General features: G+C 40.6%; 1 protein-coding gene across 1 annotated transcript in view; it reads right to left on the bottom strand.

Annotated features, from left to right (window-relative positions):
* Nucleotides 1-22,011, bottom strand: part of TG (thyroglobulin) — a 148,188-nt gene that overhangs the window by 63,495 nt on the left and 62,682 nt on the right. The window contains exons 36-41 of the mRNA XM_085049856.1: nt 15,137-15,271; nt 13,534-13,698; nt 12,200-12,422; nt 9,692-9,785; nt 5,619-5,778; nt 1,213-1,412 (exon numbers count right to left, since the gene is read on the bottom strand). Coding sequence (XP_084905982.1) covers nt 1,213-1,412; nt 5,619-5,778; nt 9,692-9,785; nt 12,200-12,422; nt 13,534-13,698; nt 15,137-15,271 — 977 coding nt within the window. The remainder of the gene's footprint in view (nt 1-1,212; nt 1,413-5,618; nt 5,779-9,691; nt 9,786-12,199; nt 12,423-13,533; nt 13,699-15,136; nt 15,272-22,011) is intronic.

The following is a 22,011-nucleotide window of genomic DNA, read 5'->3' as shown; positions in this document are numbered from 1 at the left end:
GAAGCAATAATAAGCAAAGAGGTCCTTGCATCTCCCTTCCATAAGTGGCTCAGCTGCTAAACTGCACTGAGTTTTGCCATAGCTTTCACAAGGCTCCATCCTCAGCCATGTCAGTAAAGGGTTTGTGACTTCAAAGTGGGATGAAACTGAGAGAAAAGGACTCTGGTTCTTTTAGAAAATCAACTTCTATACCAAGAGCTGACTAAAAATAGGAACTGTGTGAGGAATTATCTGAGAATTACACAAAAAACCCCATTAATGAGCAGCAATTTTCAAAAATTTCCCTTGCTTTCCCCACTAGAGCGATGCAATTAAAATAAACTTATTGAGCCATCAGGATGCAAAAGGCAAGTTATGTTTCCTGAAGCAAGGGCACAGTGAAGAAAAGTCAAGTACTGTATTAAGATGTCATTATTTTCAAGGCAAAATTTTATTTAATTGGGCCCTCAGCTTCCTGAACCAAGAATTCTATCCCAGTTCTCTGTTGCAAGGCAACACTGTGAGCAGGGATCATTTTGTCCAAGTACCATTGCTGTTGGATGTATAAACTTCCTCTGATGATTAAGCCTCATTTCAGAGCACACTGAGCTTATCTGAGGCTGTGAAGATAAATGGCAGTATTGATGTTGACAAAACTGATCTCAAAGTCCTGAGATTCAGCACAGGACAGGCTGTAAGAGTATGGATCATTTAGAGTGACTGAGAAAATGGTCTAAGCTGACAGGAAACAAGCCCATTTGTAAACCGATTTTTACTCTCCGAAACTGGTTTTTCTTTTAAAAGAAATCTGTCATGAGATCCAATAAAAAGACTGGATACTTTAACATGTGGGAGTTTGGCTCATCAGTTTCCGAGTCTAAAAGCTGCTGACCAACAATTGTATTTATGGAATGGAAACTAAGCTGTTGTACCTGCAGGTTATGAAACAAGGTTATTTATATAATACACAAAAAACCACAGTGACGACAACTAGATTCTTACTATGAGTAAATCAAACACCAAAGTGCATTTCTTGTACATCCTGGTAAAGCGTTCAGCTCCTGGAGATAACAGTCCCAGGTGAGATGAAAAATAACTACAGCAATAACAGCCCTGTCAGTGCTGTCAAGGTATGGATTAAACAAAACCAGCACCCACACACCGCAACATCCTCATCTCTGTAACAACATCCTTTCACAATGCAGGTGAAGCTGAAGCAGGAATGGAACTTACCATCAACAGCATCCTCCTGAAAAGGTCCATCTCTGCTGTCTCTGTGAGGAGGTGGATGCTGGTGACATCTGCTCCACCTCGGTCAGCTCCCACAGACACCCGGCTGGCATCTCCCCCAAAGCTGCCGATGTTCTGCTGCACCCACCTCAGTGCTGCCAGCTGATCCCAAAGACCAGCGTTTCCCCTTGCCTCAGCAGAACCTGGAGCAGAAAACAAAACAGGGCTGAAAAATAAAACTGTAAGCATTTGAGGTTTTGACTAAATGTTAGAATTTTAGCAGCTCTTGTGGCTGAAACTTGGAAAAACTGATAGCAGAGTTTAAAAGCTTAAGGAGGTCTCTTCCAAGGTCATCACTTTACAGACTGAGTCCATTTCAGTTTTTACCACTCCACAGAACAGCCCTTGAGGTGCCTCTTTGTCTGTCCCGAGGATAGAAAAATAACACTCCAACTTCTAAGCTTCATTAGGACACATCCTGGCAGGAGACTTGAATCCAGGCTCAAGTGTCCATAAATTTAGCCATAAGATTCTTTTTCTACATAAATAGCTCAATCTTAAAATGAATTAAAAGCAAATAAAAACATTTGTGTGTTTGTCAAGTCCTCGAGTGGAAGAAACCCATAAGAACCATGGACTGTTTCCCTGGAGTACACACCTGATTGTGTTTCCTTCCTACATCCCTTTTACACTTGCCCTGCCTGACCAATCTTTATAAATCACAACATCTTGAATTTCTTTATACTCTTCCAGATATTTTTAAATTTATAATATTTTTGCCTGTATCCTCTGAGATTGTCCTATGTCTATCTGATAGAAATCTGATACATAGATATATATATTTTCATATTTTTATTAACATGAAAACAAATAATTAATCATGTGCTTCTCATGCCCAACTATGACCACTTTCTTTTCAACACCATGAAAGGGTAACCTGATACTTTGATTAATAAGAAACTAATGCTGAAAGCATCTAATGATGCAACCCTGTAGGTAAGATTGATTTTATGTCAACAAAAGCAGAAATAAGTTATTCCTCCATGGTCCATAAAAAAGCAACAGAAAATGATTATTCACTGTTTACTTCTTTTTAATCCACAATGACCCATTCATTTTTAAAGTTTCAAAACTCTTCACATTTAAAACTTGGAAAAAACCAAAAACCCACAGGATAAAACAGAAAATCCATGAATAGAAAAACAGCTGAAACTATTTGTTTCTTCCATTGCCAAGACAAAATAGTACAAATTTAAAATAAGGGTAGGTTCAGAAACTAGGGAATCAAAATTAACAGAGAGTAGAATAAAAAGCTGCCACTTTGTGGACAGGCCTTGGGCAAAGGGCTGTTAAATTGTACATCCTTTACACTGCTGTAATGAATTACTGAGATATCAAACACACCTGGTAACCTTGCAGGGCTTAGAGATGCCCACACTCTAGCCATTGTTATGAGCACCCTTTCAGTAGGACAGCCAAAAAACTGAATGGCTCAAAAAATGGTGACTTACTTACAGTGATTGTTTCAGATCATGTCTAAGCTACACTAGTGAAGCAATGGAGGAAAAACTTTCCCTGATTAGTTTTTTTGGTTTTGTGGTTGGCTTTTTGTTGTGGGGTTTGGGGTTTTTTTCAGTTTGTTCTGCACTCCATGACCAGTTCCCAGAGTTCTCAATCCAGCAATAAACCAACACTTTACAAAGGAAATCTCATTTTAAGGGCTTGCTCCATCCCTATTGAGACCACTTCAAAAGCAGGGAAATCATAAAATCACTCAGGTTGGAAGAGACCCTTAATACCATTGAGCCCAATTGTTAATTCAGCACTGCCAAGTCCACCACTAAATCATGTCCCCAAGTGCCACATTCAGGAGTTTTTAAATATTTCCAGGGATGTTGACTCCACCACTGCCCTGGGCAGCCTGTGCCAGTGCTTTGCAATCCCCTTGGTGAAGAAATTTTTGTGTGCAAATCCATGCAAATGTTTTAGCCTCACAATCTGCCTTGTTACCAGTGTAGTAAACAAAAAGACCTACGAGGGAAATATAACCTTCTCCTTTTGCCCTGGCAAAACCTACAACTGGGCTGTGAAATGTACCACACTGGGGAACAGATGAATCCGTGGACATTCATAGGAGTTAGACTGAAAGAAACATGTCTGCCAGGAATCCTTTCCACTGCCTTTTTGTAGGAAAAGATCACATTCCCAAGTACCACAGGAAGCTGAAAACAAACCAGAGTCCTTGTGTGCTTCCTTCTGTTATTACTAAACAGGAGAAGAACAATAGTGCTAAAATAAAGCATGAAAATCATTCTGGTTTATATGACTTCATGGAATCCTTAAAGAATAAAACCTAAAACCACAACTGTGTTCTCCATATTCTTGCCACCATATCACTGGCAATTCACTTTATTTTTCTGTATGCAAAGCAAGAGGTGAAAGCACTAATAAGAATGTGCCACATTTTTGCCACATTAATTTGTCATAGCAACTTAAACATCTTTTACACTTAGAAGAAAAAAAGCTGTATCACTTCTTGCAAAAGCCCAGCCACTGAGAGACCAGAACAACTGTAGAACTAACAAAACCTCCACCCGAACAAAATGAAATCTTTTGTTTTCACTACCCTTCAATTCCCTAAAAATCCATTTAACTCCTTCCTTTCTAGTTTTGCAAGTTATAGTAAGTCAACTTGAGGGGATTAAGCACTTTGCTTAGTTGGACAATGAAATTAATATTACCAACAAGTTCATCACTTTTGTTTTGAACTGTAGGGCCTTTTAACACTCCTGCTGCTAATGTCCACACAGCACTAAATGTGAACTCTTGTCCCCTTTGAACCCAATGGCAAAAGTTCCAAAGGCCCAGGTGCGAGAGAGACTGGAATAGTAATGGTTAATGACTTAAATATTCACCCATTTTTTGTCACAGCACCAAGCCTGACAGAGTTCAGGTGTGTTTGGATAACACTCTCAGGCACATGTTGGGATTCTTGGGGTGTCCTGTGCAGGGCTAGGAGCTGGACTAAAATGATTCTTGTGAATCCCTTTCAACTCAAGATATTTTATGATTCTAGGACTGTACAATTTTCTCAAAATACACACCAAGAACTTCCCAAAGGGGAAGAGGCCAGGAAAGATGCACTTTTCCTTGCCCACAGCTCCACAGTACAGAGGAGCAGGAGAAGATCCCCAAAAAATCCCTTCATGTTATGAATCACCTCTCTCTGAAGGAAAGCCAACCACATACACCACACCCATGTACTGACATTTTGGGACATGCAGGCAGAGCTCTGTGAAAAAGAGACTGAGTGATTTTCCTGATTCCTGAATTATGGACCATCATATAAATACTGCTACATCATATTCAGCCCAGCCAGCAGTTTCCACTTAGGAAGAAAGCTAGGTGAGGTTCAGAGGGCTGAAGGAGGGTGGTGGGTGACGTGTGGGCAGTGCTGCGTCATGGAAGCTCCCACAGAGCACATCCACACTGCATTTGGCTCTAGACAGGATGAAATGATGGTATCACTTTCATAAACATTGGGTTTGCACTGATGAAAACAGTGATTTTCCCTCTTTGCTTAAACAGGCAACTCTAATAAAAGGCAATATGAAAAAAACCCAATACCCAAGACCAGATGGCACAACCAAAAATGTTTAAGGAGACTGAACACGTGTTTTCATGTGTACATGCCACTTTGTACAAAATAAAATTCTGTTTGTAATGGGAATTTGCATTGTTTTCAATAGCAATTGGCATTAGGAGGCAAGAGGGGGGCAAAAGTGTCCTCTACACTGGAACAAACTCCCCCCAAAAATGGAGAAGGGTTGCAAACACAGAACAGGCAACTATTCAGTCACATCCAGGACAGCACAGACTCAAACTAAATGTGGCAAGTCCTTCAGAGAAGTCAGGCTGAATTACTGAGGAAACAACCATCTTTGTGCCATATTTTCCATCCTCTCACATCCTTCTTACCATGAGCCTGCAGCTATCTGTCAATGACTCTTCCCCACTGTGACATGGGCACAATACAGCATCAGCAAAATTTTATGGATGGGATAGGTTGGAAGTAGCAGTCATTGAAAACCATATCCACAATGTTATGACACTGGAATTAGCAAGAATTTTGATAACTAACCTATCTTGCTGTGTGTCTGCAAAACCCAAATATTCAGGATCTCATCTGCAGTCACATGTCTAGACAGTGCTTTGGTATTGATACTTGGATTTGGTTTGTTGCTGTCTCTGTTCCTCCAGCCTCTCCCCTTTCTCTGCATATCAAGTCTCCACTATTTCTTGGCCAGATATAGGTTTCTCAAATTAAAAAATAACTTAAAAAATAAAAGTCAGAAACAGCAATGTTACAGAATGCATGGTTGTGTTTGCTCTGGAATTCCCTGACTTACCAGTGCTCAGGAAGCCAAAGACACCAACCCGGTAGTTTGCTGTCACGACGATGATGTTACCGACGGCAGCCAGGTATGATCCCTCCAGGGCTGACTTTCCCTCCTCAGCATTGTAACTCCCTCCATTGTGGAAGAACAGCAACACTGACATGTTTTTGACCTGCCATGACAATGACCAGATTAATATTCCTGTAGCTAAATGCTGTGGTGAGCAACTGATGAGAACACAAGAATCTTCCTCATTAACATTTATCTAAGCCATTTATAGCTCTTTAACAGTGACCATAAAGAGGGGATATCTGCTGATCTGTCTGGAATTTAAGGCAGACAATTGTCCACAAATAGTCTGCAATGACTTATATGGCATTAAAGAGAGCACTATCTCCAATATAAAGTAGATCTAACAGCACCACTGTGTTCCACCAGCCAACATCCCCTCTAGGTCAGCTCCTGCACCCTCAGCCACTGAGCATGTGGTGTGCTGATTTTTGCTAGAGCACATCTGCTTTACACAAGCATGCAGAGGTTGAAACAAGTGGGAAACAGGAGAAGGAAAAGGCCTGTTGGGTTGCTTCATCTTGAGCAAGACTAACTCATAGCTGTGCACAGCTGCTCCCTGCTCTCAAGTCTTCAGCACTCAAACACTGTCTAGTGTCAAAAATGTCTCATGATATTGATATTCACAACACCTTCTGCTCCTTCAGTCCCCACAGAAATTCTCCCCTATCAGATATATAGAGGGATTCTGCAGAGAGGACTTTGTCTCTGCACGGGAGATATTCACATCTCATGAAGTACAGAGGGACTCTGCCACAGAAGAGCCCAGCAGGATTCCTGGGATAGCAAGGAGTCCTGGTCTGCACCCATGTGATCATTCCTTGCAGAGCCACCTGATTCTGCACAGAAACAGAAGATTTTTCCCAATGCAGCACCAGGTGTGGAGCCTCTCTGCACACACAGCAGGGCTGCAGCCAGAATGCTGCTGCATGAGCAGCCAAAAGGCAGAACAGCCCCAGGACACCTCCACATTTACCAGCAGATTACAGGTCTGCCAAGATGACACTCAAAAGAAATATCCTTCAGTGAACATATAAGGGGAGGTTGTGTTTTTTGGGGGGTTTTGGGGTTACTTGTGGATTTTTCTGTTTGTTTTTTAGGTATTGTTTGTTTGTTTTCTTTCTGGTAGCAGCATTGAAGTACAGCTGGAGTTGGTTTTTCCTGCACCTAGAAGGTAATGGGCTCTGTTGCTGTTATTTTCTGGATGGAGCTTAGCTAAACACAGCAGTCCCATCTGTTCTGGCAAAGGATGTCTCCAGCAAAAACAAGAATGGCTGTGTGGGAGAAGCAGGAGAGCAGTGATGGCTGCAGCATCATGCAAAATTACAGGTTAGCAGGCAAACTACTCTCAACTGCCCTTAATTTGCACACAATTGTGTGCACTCCTAGCTTATTTCTCTGATGAATCACTTCAGGGGCTTCTTGTGAACATGACAATACTGCCAAGAAAACACAAGAAATTACAGGCACTGAGAAATGTTGTTTTTTCTCATGAACTTCTGAATTGAAACTCCCTAACTTGCAGTGCCTTTTCCTGGGTTCCCATTTCTGCACTGCATGCAACACAGAGAGAGATGGGGGTGAAGAAAAAAATGAAATCATCCATTTTCACATGGAAATTCATTCTGAAATACAACCACATTAAGTTGTGTCAGCTAAAATGGTATTAACCATTATTTTGAGCCTCCTCCATCCCCTCAGCTCAGCACAGCTAAGCCTGACGTTCACACTAAGTATTTCCCACATGTCCAAAGCCTCCATAGCACCATGACCTCCAGCTGACCCATAAATTGCATATTATATTATTTTGAGTGACTTTACGTAATAAAAAGTTTAAGAAAGGCAAAGATGGGCAGTCAAATTTGGAAATGGCAAACCAAAGCCACTTACACCAGCTGCAACAGATATGGAGTAATTCAGGGAAAGATTTAGCACTGGGACTGTGCACAGAGCCAAGTGTCTGGATGCAGCATTCCCATTTCTGGTCTGCATCAAGCAATGGGAAGCCCAGCAGCTCCATCATGGTCTCATGACTGCATGGGCTTAGGTCCCACATGCAAACCCTAAAATTCAGCAGCCATCAGGAGTCTGCAAGTCAGCTGGAAGTCTCAAGGGCTTCATAATATTCACAACCATCTTTTCCATCACACAATGACAAAATGGCTAACCTTGGAAGGGAACACTGTTGGGGCCATCTGGTCCAACCTCCCTGCTCATCCTTCTGTAAAAAAACCTGGTGAGCTACTTGGCAGGGAGAGATTTAAGCTCAACCAAGACAGACAACCTCCAGCACTTCTACTACTGCACAATATTGCTCTGTAAAGAGCTGAGTGCAATGGGGATGATGCACTAAGGATAGGAATGTGCAGGAAATGGAGTAAGAAGAGAGAGGATTTATATTCCTATTTAATGGAGATTTTAAAGTCTTGATCTTACAATTGAACCCTTTCTAAATAAAGGCAAAAACAGCTTTGCTTTGCTAGTATGACAGGTGGTGATGATTATAGGTGGAAAAAAGTCAGAAGTGCCAGTTTAACTGTGGTACATGGAGCTATGGAAGTAAAATTGTGTCATTCACCTTCCTCACTGCTTGACACTTTGAGAGTCCTTCAGTGACAGGCAGCAGTCCCTGCACAGTGCTCTTTTTGAGGCTCAAAATGCTCTGGAATGACCTCTGCATTCGCTGCTCTCTGGGAGATTTTATATTCCATATTTACTAACTAATTTAACTTTCCATGGGCTGAAAATATATAAATATTGCTCTCTTTGAGCAAAAAATAGAGCTTGCCACAAAAAGAGACAGGAAAATGCAATGCCTTCTGTTCCCAGCTATTTCTGCAAAACCAGAAGTTTTAGTTCTCTACTGGGGTAGACTTATGCATGTGAAACTGATTTTCTTGATTGGACCTAATTCTGCCGAACATGTGTACAAAAGACAGGAGGGAGTCGGTTCACAGGACTGACAAGGAAAAGAGACAAGCCTATTAAGTCTGGTGGAATACAATGCTTTGAAATAAACTATCTTGAAAGCAGCTCTTAAGCATAGATGGCAAACTGCCTGGGACAGTGACCTGATGTTTTCAATAAGTGGTGACTGCACTCAAGGCAAAATGACAGTCTGGTCCTGCAGGGAGAAGACAGACTCCTGGTCTCTCTGATGATTTAAATGGGCCTGAAAAGGACTTTCTGCTGCTGTCAGATTGCTAAACCAGCTCTTTCCAGGCATGCAGTATGACAGATTCATAAATTTCTATTACAACTACCATCACCTTCTGAAAATTGCCAGTACTGTGGAAAGAAAAAGTTCCTGTCTCTGGGCCCACTCTTCAATGGGATTCACATGTTATTCAGCATCTTTATCCCCAGCCTGACAGGGATTGGCCAACCATTTTAGGTAGGCTTTAACTTGAAACTTTCTTTTATATCTGTTTAGAAGGAGAAAATCAAGAACTTTCCAATGACAATTCTTCATATTGCTCCAGTGGCCCAGTCATTTTTGAAATGTCTATTTTTAAACACTGAGCTAGCCACAAATCTAGCATTGCTTGCCACCCTCATTTCCCAACAGATCTCCCACAGATGTCAAATGGGGAACAGTAAAGATGAGGGGGAAAAAACCCATCAGCAGCTCCCTGACTGGTGGCAAGTGTTGATGTATTGTATTGCATTATTGTCTCTGGACAGATAGTCTCCTTGCAGGAACCCTGCCATCTCTGTCCTTAATTTCTCCTCCTTTGCTGTCACCTTCTCCCAGTGTTTTGTTTCCCTCTCTGTCTCTCTCTTATTTGCAGCTTTTTTAGGATGCTGGCCTCCTAGTTACCCAACATGGCTCACGGAAAGCCTGTAGGGAATACCCTTGTCTCAGTAAAAACACCAGAGTGCCTAATTTAACTTTGCAGGCTTTGTAAACAACACAGAAAAAACAATCATTCACACCAATTAAAAGTAGTTTGAAAAGAGACAATGCTCAGCTACGAAAAAAATCGAATTTTACTTTAATTACACCTCTTACTCACAGTGGTGGCAGGAACAAAGATGTGCAGATACAGACAGTCCTCACTGACAGACTCTGATGGAGCCTCTCCATCTCCTGGCTGCCAACACGCTGCCCTAGAGACACAGATTGGGAAAAGTACAATTAAAAAGGCTTGGACTCTTCCTCCACTGCTGATACTTACTTATATTTTGATGCATTAGGTTAATAAACTTTTTAAATCTGTAGATATCTATTGCATTTAAAACTGCTCCCACCTATGCATTAGTAACAGTGATGTGGGTTTGTATTCACACACATAATTCATTGAATTTGTGTGTCTAGAACCTTTCCTGAGAAACTCTGCCTCATTTTGAAAAGCTTAAAACTTGAAAATATGCTTTAAAAAACCCTCACAGTTTACATAAACTGCACAAAAGTAGCACCAGCTGCAAAGGGAGCAGGACTGGGGGTTCAGGCACAGCTTCCCCTACTATCGCCTGCATATTTAAAAAATCCACTCTTTTGCTGAAATGCTGGATATTTATTTTAATTTCTACTAATCTATGGGCTACATACATTTTGATTTATTTTCTAGTGGTCCGTGGGCTACATTTCTTTGTGGTTTATTTCATTTCTAATGGTCTGTGAGACAATAAGTGAAAAACTTTAATGCATTTTTAAAATCTCTTTGCTCTAAGCATCATAGCAGACCATTAGCAGTGCCAATTAATGTAGAAAGTACCCTTTCAATAGGAATTCAGCAGCCAACCACATACAGAAAATCATTTTCTGGTCATCATCTGAATGAGATTCATCTGCTCAAGCATATCAAGCACAAGAATCAAGTGGATGATTTTTGCAGTTCAGTGATAACCTACTCTGAAGCCAGTTCCTTCTATTTCACAGCTATAACTGTATGACACTATGAGGTACGGAAAAAATGCACAATTTATTAGTGAAGAAGCCAAATGAGGCTTTGGAAAAAATGGTAATATCTCAGAAAGTTATTTCTAAATTATTAGTTTTAATGGCCTTGTAAAATTTTGTCCTCGATGTGTGAAGAAATTAATAGAAAACTACCAGGAACAGGACCAGACTGAATGGAATTCAACAATTTTTTTCCATAAGGGAGATCCTTGGACAGTGATGTCACCCAACAGCTTTCACACTGACAAAATGAAGCACATCATCTGCAAAACCAAAACTGCTAAAGCCATTTTTGGCAGACAAAACACAAATTCCCAGGTAGGAACACTGGTAGGACAACAGGTCTAACACTATTAGCCATACAGCTTTCCACAAGGCAGCAGGAATCATCACCCTTGCTCATGGCTTTTCTTCTCCAGCTCCCAGGAGAAAGGCTGCCACCTGCTGAAGCAAGTCCACAGCTCTTCCAGCAGCTGGAGACTCCAGTAACTGGCTGAGGTTTTGGGTTGGGTTGGTTTGGGTTGATTTGAGTTGCGTTTTTTAAGTCTTTGAAGTCTTTTATCAAGTCCAAGCTGATAAATGAATATTTCTCTTCCATTAAGAATGACACTATGCTAATGTGAATTTCTTATATACAAATATTGAGCAATATCAATAAAGAATCCTAAGAAAATCAACAGTTTCTATACATAGTGAGGTGTCTCCAATTCCCCAAGTGTAAACTCAAATAATTATTTTTTTAACCTTAAATGAATAATAGAAGATAATGGCCAAATTCTTCATTGGACTAAGGAAGCACTGTGAATTCAATAGACAGGAACAGATCAACTAAGGTCCCCAAATTGTTTTGAAAATCTCAGCCACGAAGCTCATTGAAACCCCAGGTCTTCAACAGGAGCCCACAGAGGCAGGTGGGTCTAACTGAGCCCCACAAGGCACCACAGTGTGGCTCAGACACCAAGAGCTGGTGCTGTGTGTGCCAAACTAACATCTCTGTACACCTGAGGAAACAAAAATCCATGTCCCACCAGATCCCTCCAATGTGCACGAGGCTGTGGTTACTGTGGTTATTCTGCTCACATCTTCACAGCTTTCATCCTGAAGGCTGAGATCACCAAAGGTCAAATACACTTTCCACTCCACAAGTATTTGCCTTTTAATAGTTTTTGGACAGAAGAGATTGATTTTCTGGGTCCTTCAGCCTGATCTTCTGGACATTACTAAGCAGTGAATTTCTATATGAGGCACACAGCTTCTGGTTACATCAGTGTCCCTGTTGGATTAAATGTCTACAAATTTATGGCTCAGCAGGAGCAAAACATATTTGTATAAATATAATAAATAGTGTAAATACTATTCAGAATAAAAATGGACTGGCGGTGGGGAGTTTTCAGAGATTCAAGGAAATGCCATGTACTGGAATTTGCCTTTTCTCTTGAGGTGCTTTCATGCTTTAACACAGACAGAGAAATTACTCTTTTTGCTAATCCAAGTCTCAAACTTTTATCTGTCTGTACTCTGCTTTTCAAGAAAGGACATGAATATCGTGGTCATCACTCCAGCAGGTTTCACACCCCTGGATGGACAAGCACTCCTGCAGATGACCACAGGGGTTCCTTACCGAGCCTCTGAGGCATTCCAGGTTTCTGCCCCAGCAAAGGGCTCTGGAGGACTGAAACGCTTCTCTGCAAGGGGAGGAGCAGCATAAGGGATCCCCAGGAACTGGCTGATGTTTCTCCATTCTGAGCCAATGCTGATCACCTGGGATTTGCCCATCAGATATCCATGGGATGGGAGGTACACAGTTGGGGTTGAATCCGATTCAGAAATGGGCAGGAGCAAGTCTATCATAGGGGGAACAGAGGAAAAATAATTTGATTTTTCAGGTTAGCACAATTTCAGAAACAAAAATTAACCCCATTTCCCCTAGTTTTAAACTGTTATGTGTACACTTATTTAAATGAAACAGATAAGTTTGTGTTGCTGTTTTCTGATAAAATAGTTTATTAAAGCACAGATAAGTGATGCCTCCTGCTATTTCTCTTCTAAAACAATGCATTTGATAGGCAGGAACAAAATTCAAAGTCACGGGACTAAAACCAAACCTGTAATGAACAATAAACACACAAGTCTAGCTATTATGTCTCAGTTTGTGATTGTTTCACTTGGCAATGATAAACCCCGTATCCTCTTGTTGAGTTTCAACCTAGAAGGTTCTCATTGACTTCACAGAAATTCAGTGAAAAGGAAAATTTTCTTCCCTTCCCCCTTACTGTTACCTGGGTTCTAATTATCTCTAATAAATGAAAAAATCAGTATTACATAAAAAGAAAGCAGTCTCTTTAAAAATCAAGGGGAATAAGCCAAATGAAACTTACAGTTTCAAATAAGTATGCAACCAAACAACAGAATTTTTACTTATCTACACTGTCTACACAATTTCTTTTTCTCTCTTAAATAATTTTCACTTTTTATTTCATCCTGTTTAGGGAGCAGGGATATGTGTTTGGTTTTTTTTTTGTTTTGTCCAGAGACATCCCTTAATACTTTCAATTGACAGTGGCTTTTCAACACTCCTTGTGTTATTCTCTGAGTCTAAAAGGAAGAGCATATCAAAGCATCTTCTGCAGATGAAAAGGAAGGAGCTGGACTTTCATTACTGTTGTTGTTTGGTTTTACTTTCAAAACATCTTTCATAAACTAGACTTCCTCTGTTATGCCTGCTTCAACACTAGAGGGTAACACTATGATTTCATGCATTTTTAAAACAGTATTTAGGGATATTTTTACCATCCTCTTGGCTGTAACTCCACTGAAACAGCCACAGAAAACTGTCTAGAAGACATCCCTATTGTTTCATGTATAGTGAGGAATTCCTCACTCCTCCATGCACAAGAATTGTGCACAGGCCACCACAGTTGAGGTCCTACCTCCACTGCCTTAACCTGTTCTTACCTTGTCTCCTATAGATATAGGTAGCAGGTTCTTTGAGTAAAACCCAGCAGCTGTGCCCTTGCAGGCCATGTGTGCATATCTGTGTATCAGGGTAGAAAATGCATCTTATTGCTGAAGGCTGGATTTCCAGTGTAACCACTGTACATGACTGGTTCTTTGAACAAGCTGTGAGGTGAAGCATAAAGAAAAAGAGCAGGTAAAAATGTATTCTCACAGTATTTTGTATCGTTGCACTGTTCTTAAAAGAAAGATTTTACATAGGTGAAGCAAAAAGGACATGAAGTAATTCTAATGCAGAATAAAGTGACATCAATGTCCTCAAATGCCCAGAACATGCTCCAAAACAGCCAAAAGACAGAAAGTTATATTGGCTTTAAAATGGAATAATACAGCAAAAGAACCATTATCACAGATTTTAGAAGGAGAAAAACATAATCAAGTAAAGTACTGATAACCTCATCTGAATTCCAGCAGCTCTCAGTGAGTAATGGGAACTTTCCCTTATTTCTACTGCTCTGTGGTATTGAGGATTTCCCAGTCATGTGAAGTTAAAGGACTCTTTGCTGTCCAGTTAGGCTGTAGATTAAAGCAATTCTCTTTGCTGTTACTACATCTCAACCCCTGCTTCATCCCAGCTTTCAGCTGAGCCTCCCCACACATCACTGCCACAGGTGATTTTCTCATCTGTCCCACTCTGTCTTGGATTGATGTTATGATAATCCTTTATCCCCTATCGTTAGCTTATATGCCCAAGAAAGAAAAAATATGTAATCCTATCTCTTTAACTACACCCAGCCGAAGAAAAAAACGCGAGTTGTTTTAAAAACATTTTCCCCAAGCCTCGCTCCGGGGGAAGATTCGTCGCCCAGCAGAGACTGCATGCTGGACGGGGGTCGGAGTGAGCTCTGTTCCCGTTTTTTTTCCCATTTTTTCTTTTTCCTCGTTTGGACCCCTTCTCTTCAATCTACTTCGCCACCCGGAGACCCAGGAGGGCCAGAGGACAGCAGAGCTCTCCAGGGAGCTCCACCCGGCCCCGGGTGGGGGGCGAGGAGGAGAGGGACTGCGTCTGAGAAAAGGACTTTTTAATCAGGTTGAATAACTCCTTTTCACCTTGGTTTTCCCCTTCCCCTGTGCCTTGCAGGGCACTCTGCGTGGTTTTGTCAAATAAATAGTTTTTTCTTCACTTCCATCTAAGAGGTTCTGTTGTAGGTGGGGGAGGGGGTGTCGGGGGTCCTTCGCTCTCGGGAGAGAGAGTCTTGTCATTAACCCAGGACACACTCCAAGAGCTTCCCTTAACTGTTCTTTAGAAAAACAAAACATCATTGCTTTAATTACTCACCACAACATTCTCCCAGCTGTACAACGCCTGGAGAAGAGATCTCTGTGCCCAAGAGGTGTCAAAATTGCACAGTTGCTGTTTGGCATTTTATATCCATTTTATCTTTCTTTAGCTAAACTACTTTGGGTCCCCTCTCTCAGATTCAAAACACTGGAGTAGTCTTTAAAAACAAGTAAAATGAGTGTATCTATGTCGGGAGTGGGAAAACTGTTCTTGGTTTTCAGGCTCACAGGTCAGTACTTGCTATGAATGACCATTTCTTACCAGATAGGCAAAAATCTCTGGCAGTGGAGAAGTCATTGGATATATCTCTGCTAACATGCACAGCTTCAAAGTTAGAGATGGATGAATCCATGAGAACAGATGACACATTTAAGGGTTGCCATGCATCTAAATACTCTGTAAAATGAAACATAAAAAATAACATGACTAGAAGAAGCAGTAAAAACTTCAGAGGAAACCAATACAGAGTTAAAAGCACTGGGGAGTTTCTCAATGAACAAGTGTCATCTTCCTTTCCATCAACTGAGAATAAATTAAATATTCAAAGGCCTCTGATTGACTTGAAGGTTCAGTCCCATGTTCAGAGGTCACATATTACTTGGTTAACAAAGGTATTTAGTTAAGAAATAGGCAAATCCAGAGCAGCTTTATCCAGATTTGAATGTAAATCCAACTGATTTAAATAAAAGGTTTCTGAACAGGCCAAATTACAGTAAAGGGCATGGGTTACAATGCTTGCACACAAGTTCCTGAACAGGTACAGACACTAACTTCTTGGAAGGCAAATGGAGGTTAATTTGATCATTTTGATTTCATTTGGTAGAGAGAATTATGTTTCTATTCTATGAACAGTTTTAATGTCATGTAACTTCTACATAATTAGGATTTCATTTGATTTCATAGACATATAGACACAAATACATACATATGTGTAAATATAATAATGTGTATTACATATATGTACATTCCCATGTATACATTTTACATACATGTACTTGTGTGAGATGCATATACACATATGTACTAACTCTGGTATTCATCAAGAATTGTCCTCTCTCATACTTTATTTTTAAAAAATACCACCAACATTCTTTTCTCATTCACAAACAGACAAAAATATCTGCAGACTCTCAATTTTGCACACAGAAGACAAAAAAAGATCTGGGACAGAACAGGCCTTTAATTATTTTAGTTCCTTTCATCAGGTCAATATGCTTCAAAAACAAAAGGATTGCTGTGGCCACTGAGTCCTAAACAGTAGGTTGGTGTTACCCTCTTGGTGTAATTGTAGGGTGAGGGCAGAGCAGAGTCAGCTGTTCCTTTGCTATTCCTAGTGAGCAGGTCTTGCCCTTGAGTTCACTGACCACACATAAGCCAAAGTCGTGACCTTTCATTTCATTAAACATTTCTTTTAGGGTATTAAAAACTACGAAGAAACTAAGTGACTAAGACCTTAGTCACTTAGTCAATAAATCACTGCAAAGAAACCTGCAAAGATGACCACAGTTTCCTTTCTCCCCCTCTCACAGAAAGACAGTTTGACCATACTGCTCAAAGTCTGACCTAATTTTGAGGTCATACAAACACCTTGAAACTCCTGGTGTTGACATATTTCTCCAGTAGATGACAACCCAAGACCCAAAACACACCACAGACTAGGCTGGTTGCATCCTTCCTTGAGCAAATAGGCAGCGAATAGCAGTGATCAAATTATACTTCATAATTATTTTATAATTCATGACAACACAGGGTCACTGCCATAACTCAGGGCTCTACAATGATGCTAAATGTCTTTGCTTTTGCAAGGTAAATCCTTCCCTAGGAACTGTAAACCTCACTAATGAGTTATCTCCCAAAGGACAAGCTGGAAAAACCTGATGTGCTACCACCACTGCCAAAGCTGTTGCCTTAGGGCTTGGTTCCTTTGCAATCCCCCTTGCTGCAGAAGACATTTGATGGAGTGATGAACTGACCTAGTGTACTCTATAGAACTTCCCAAAGTTCAGGTTTTGAACTAGAGGCCAGAAAGCAGGACTGGGCCCCATGGGTCCTTTACAACCAAAATTATTCCATTCCTGCTATACTTGTGAGCAACCCATCTAAAAGAAGGAAGCTGAAGGTCTCCAGTTAAGTGGAAATGAAAGTTAATTCAGTGTTGCTCTGAATTCAGTTCTATGTTAGTCATCACCACTGCTTCATTCAGAGGGGATCTGAATTAGTCAGGGAGCAATGGCCCTGAAGTCACAGCTTGACTTGTGTAAAAGACTCACTGCACTGGATTTTTTCTTCCCCTTAAGGACTGACTATTCAATTATTTTAGAGGAATAGAGTGATTTTAGTCATGTGGAAATGACTATTTTTCATATTTACTGTCAATGGTTTCTCTTTTTTAAAAACATCTGCTATGACCTGTTTCATGACCTATGTTAGAAAATTTCAGCCTCTACATCTAGGATGACAGTTTGTGGCATTTATTTAGAAAGATACTAAAAAAGAGACAGCAATTTTAAGTGATGAAGAATTAACCATTACATCCTCTCCAGAGATTTTCTGCCTGCTGTACTAGATCCCCCAGGTCTTTCTTTTCAGACTGAATCTTACCAATTCATGTTTTCTGTTTTGGGGTTTTCTTTTTTCTGAAAACATGAACAAGAATATATTTCTTATATCAATATGGCCCAAACTTTGTTTCTACCTAAGAGCAATGTTGCCATCCTGTGCTGTGTACAGCACCAGCAGCTGAGGTCCTACTACTGGAACAAACAAAATCTCTCCAGCTTCAAACACAAAGCTTCAAATTACCAGCTGTGGTTCTGTCAAAAGAGAGCCTTGTCTGGATTTCACTGTAACACAAAAAGTTTGGGTGATCAGTGGTTTTGGAAGATATTTCTCCAGGCTCTTTTCCCATAGCTTCACTGACTCACCAAGTGACCTCGGGCAGGACTCATCATCCTCATCTGCCTCCATTTCCCACAGGTCAAACATTCAGAGGGGTCCCTGCTCTCTCAGGAAAAAAATTGAAAACAAATCCACCAAAGCAAAATAAAATTTTTGGATTTACACCTCTGACACTAGAATTTTTCCTCCTATACCTATCTCACAAGCTAAACTTTCAACTTCTACATTAGAAGATATTTATTGCATCCCTTTCTGTGGAATAGAGTGAAGTCAGCAGCATATATTTTATATACATATGAGGCACATTGGGCACTTTGCAGCCTGTGCTAGGCATGGAAGAGTGACCACTCATGATGCAAACATCCACAGATCATTCATTCCTACCTAAACTGATTATTCATTGCCCAAAAATCTTACAGAAGTGACCCTTGCCACCTCCCACATGGGGTTGTTCTTTGGGTTGGGTTGGCGTTTAGATTAGTTTTATTTTCATTTTCAGTCCTGGATGAAGCATTCATAATCTCAGGTCAGATTTATATGCTGAGACTTCCAGGTTTTTTTCTTTCCCCCTTTTCTGCCCAGCTGATCCCAGATGTAGAGAGATGCAGAAACATTAATGCTTATTTTAACAACAGAGCAAAACTCTTTAACCCAGAGCTGTGCATGACACCACCAACAGCCAACAGGGAGCTGCTAAAGAGATTTGGGATATTAGTTGGTTCCTCCCTTCTTCTGAAAGCAGATCCAGCAATGCTCACAGCCATGCACACCCACTTCATTCCATGAGCAAAACACAACTTTCCATGGCTGATCTAAACTTGTCTCATCTAGAAGCTGCTCTCATGAGGCAGAGCTACAAACTGGCCCTGTGCTACTGGCAAGGCACAGTGCACCTGATGGGCTGGAAGACATTTCTGAATTATATATAGGTTAAGCTCTGACCTTCCAACCCACATTCTGGCAAAGGCTTTCATTGGATAATTACAGCCCTCTGAATGCAGCCATCCCTGTAACTCTTACTGCAAAATTATAGATGTCCCATACTGAGAGCCTCTCTTCCAGATGTTCTTGTTTGGGTAGGTTTAAGGTTTAAGACTGGATTAGCAAAAAGACATGCTGACCTTACTCTGTTCCCACTCCAGTCACAAGATCACAAGACTGGAATAGATTTCCTGGAGACAAAGAGTTCAATCTCCCACTTTCACAGGCAAAGAGATTATAAAATCCTTGTCATAAAATCAACCCAAGTTTCATCACTGACATCAGTGGAAGAAAAAAAGGCATCAGTTCTGACTTTGCTGCAAAATTTAACACTTGATATAAGTAAAGAGAATACAGAAGTGCAGTAAAACAGCAAGTCAAATTTAAAAGAAAGCTTGTGAAATTGAGGAGATCAGTACAAGGTTAGGAGGTACATAAATCAGATTTCTGGATGCAGTATGCCTGATTTATGTTTGAAAGAAAAATTCTGATCTTAATTCTGAATTTAGTGAGCCATATTTAATAGCCCTGACTCAAACCCAAAACATGCTTACAGACTGAACTCAGTGCTTTATATTCCCACTGTTTAGAGGGTTTTTTTTCAACAAAGACTGCTAACCTGTCTGTAGACTAACAATCTTTAAAGCCAGAAAATCATCAGCTCAGAGTGGACTTGCAGAAAATATCCTCTTCCTAAAATATAACTACTTCTCATTTTCATCCATCCACTGAGATTTCTATAATTCAAAACAAGTGATTTTCTTTAAACTGCTGCATAATAACTGTAATCACACCTCAGACAAGTCTCAAAACTAGCAACTGTATATTTATGGCCTTTAGCAGGGAGCAATCTTGCTATGTTCCTACTAAATGCAAGCTTTCTGCCTCCTTTAGGGGGGCCAGTTATAGTAAATTATATAGTAATGGGATATTAAAAATGTACTGGATATTTATCCAGGTTTCAAATAAGCTGTGTTCAAAAGGCTAAAATACTCATATTTACAAACAATAAAAGTCAAACTTAAGACCAAGATGGAGTAATTCCATGCCAGAGATCCAATTTGCTGTGTGGGAGCATGGTAAATCATTTCCCAGAAATGGATAAAAAAAGGCTGTCTTTGTTTTACATTAAAGATGTCTCTGACAAATACTCAACATTGTGGGAAAACAGGAAGATAAATGATACTATTAATCACCAAAATCAGCTACATCAGCACTTGTACTACCATCAGCATCTCTCTTGAGAATGGAAATATCCCATGTGCAGACACAGCCTGACAGGAAATTTATTCCCATGTTGCAATATCCCATAGTCACTGAGCATTCCTGCCTCAAGGGATCTACTATAAATCACTAGGGGATCACAGGAGGCAGAAACAGGAAGGGCCTAATAGATCATTACACCCATATGCTTCAGTGGTTTCTCAATTAATTACTCGATTTGCATGGAGCAGGAACAGAGCCTATATGATCTCTATAAAACCCCCAGGGCCATGCAGGGATCACCCTTTAAGGGCCACTGTCTTCCAGCAGTTGCCAAATCTAAGATAGACAGATGTGTCCTAGTTGTCACTGAAGATAAGAATGTTCATTAGAGTTTAGGTAATTACTGTATACAATTAATAAATCTCATATCAAAGTCAAAAGTCATCAGGGTTACTCCTCCCACATGCAGAGGAGTATTTTCAGGCTCTCCAGTCTGCTTTAAGGACAAGTATTCCTTCTATAAATTCAGGTAATGTGTCCCATGGATTGTTTTGCTTCTTTCAGACTTATTTGAAAAGACATAAAAATTTCCATAGCTCAAACCCTTGTGCATAAACCGTTTGAATAGCAGCACTGTGTATTTTGAAAATAACAATACAAAATATATCATTAGAAAACCCGTTTTCTTATCTCCCCTAGCTTACAGCTGGCTGAAGAAAGTTCCATCTCAAACATAATTATGAGACCTGTTTTTTCCTTCTTTAATAAAACATTCCACCATGTTCACACAACTGAGCAAAGTTGTTATTTAAATACCAGTCCAAGTAAACCAAGACTGCAGGATGGCATAAGAGCATTTTCAGCATGGGCAGTCTTAAAATAACAGCTCTCCTGCCATTGTTAAAGGTCACAGATCATACCTGAAACTCGCCACAGATGAGTCAGTGTAATCACAGCACACAAACTTCTTCGGGGAGGAAAAAAAATGCTCCAAATGTAACAAGTGAGACTTTCCCAGCCAGTTCAGGCTATCAATTCCTCAATCACAACCTCTCAAATCACAGAAACTATGTGGAAAACACAACAGACCAGCAGGAGCATGATCTGCTCCATGCAATAGATGTACAGAAGTAAATGGAAGTATTAATTCAGTTAAAGATTAAAATCATACATTCAGTTAAACACACAACAGCCTGATGATGAAAATGACTTGGAGACTTTATCTTGTAGCAGAAAGGCTTTTGCAAGAATACAAGTAGGCAAAACTTGTTGAAGCAACAACAAATCAACAAGATTTCAGGTAAAAGACTGTCCAGTTCACCTCCTTCCTGCTAGAGAGTAGTGGCCTGCAGGCACTACAGAGCACTGAATTCCCCTTTTTCACAGGCTAACAGGGTATCTATTGAGTGTTGGAGACACACAGCAGTGCTGTTTGCAGGGGCAGTAACCTGGGAAAAGCCCACTGGAGCCTCAGGCTTTTGAGAGAAATTACAGGACTGCAATGGGCTGCTGGATGAACAATCTGGTACAAGGCAAAAAACAGGAAGAACCTCAACCCTCCCCTCTAGCTGTGCCTCTCCCAAGATCAGCCTTACACAGGGAAAGGTCTTTTCTTGCATCTCCATGGCGGCTGCAGGCTGCTCTGTGACAAGGCATGAAAATAAGTCACCCTTGAAAATTACTTTTGTCATAGCACATTCAAAGGTCTAGGCATTTTATCATAATTACTGTTGATTAACATCTTCAAAAGCCCAGACCAGGGAACAGAAGGAAAACAAATATCTCCCCCATCACCTTCAAAGGTATTTGAGAGTGGCCTCAGAATGACATTAGCCAGCTCCCTCTGCACTCATGGATTTGTATATCCAGCTTGTTCCTGACCAGATCCTAATCCACTGAGGATACATCTTCCTTGCTGCAGTCTTCACCCGGTCTGAAGATCCTGAAGGCTGGACTTGCCAGGAAATACCAAGGTGAAGAAAGCACCTTTTCCTTTTCCATCTCCTTTGTCATCAGGTCTCCTGCCCCATTCAGCAGCAAACCCACATTTT

This window comes from Lichenostomus cassidix, chromosome 2 (genome assembly GCF_008360975.1).
Source record: "Lichenostomus cassidix isolate B80296 chromosome 2, HeHo_3.0, whole genome shotgun sequence".
NCBI lineage: Eukaryota > Metazoa > Chordata > Aves > Passeriformes > Meliphagidae > Lichenostomus > Lichenostomus cassidix.
The sequence above is the reverse complement of the archived record's forward strand: the minus strand, read 5'-3'. Positions and strand labels throughout refer to the sequence as shown.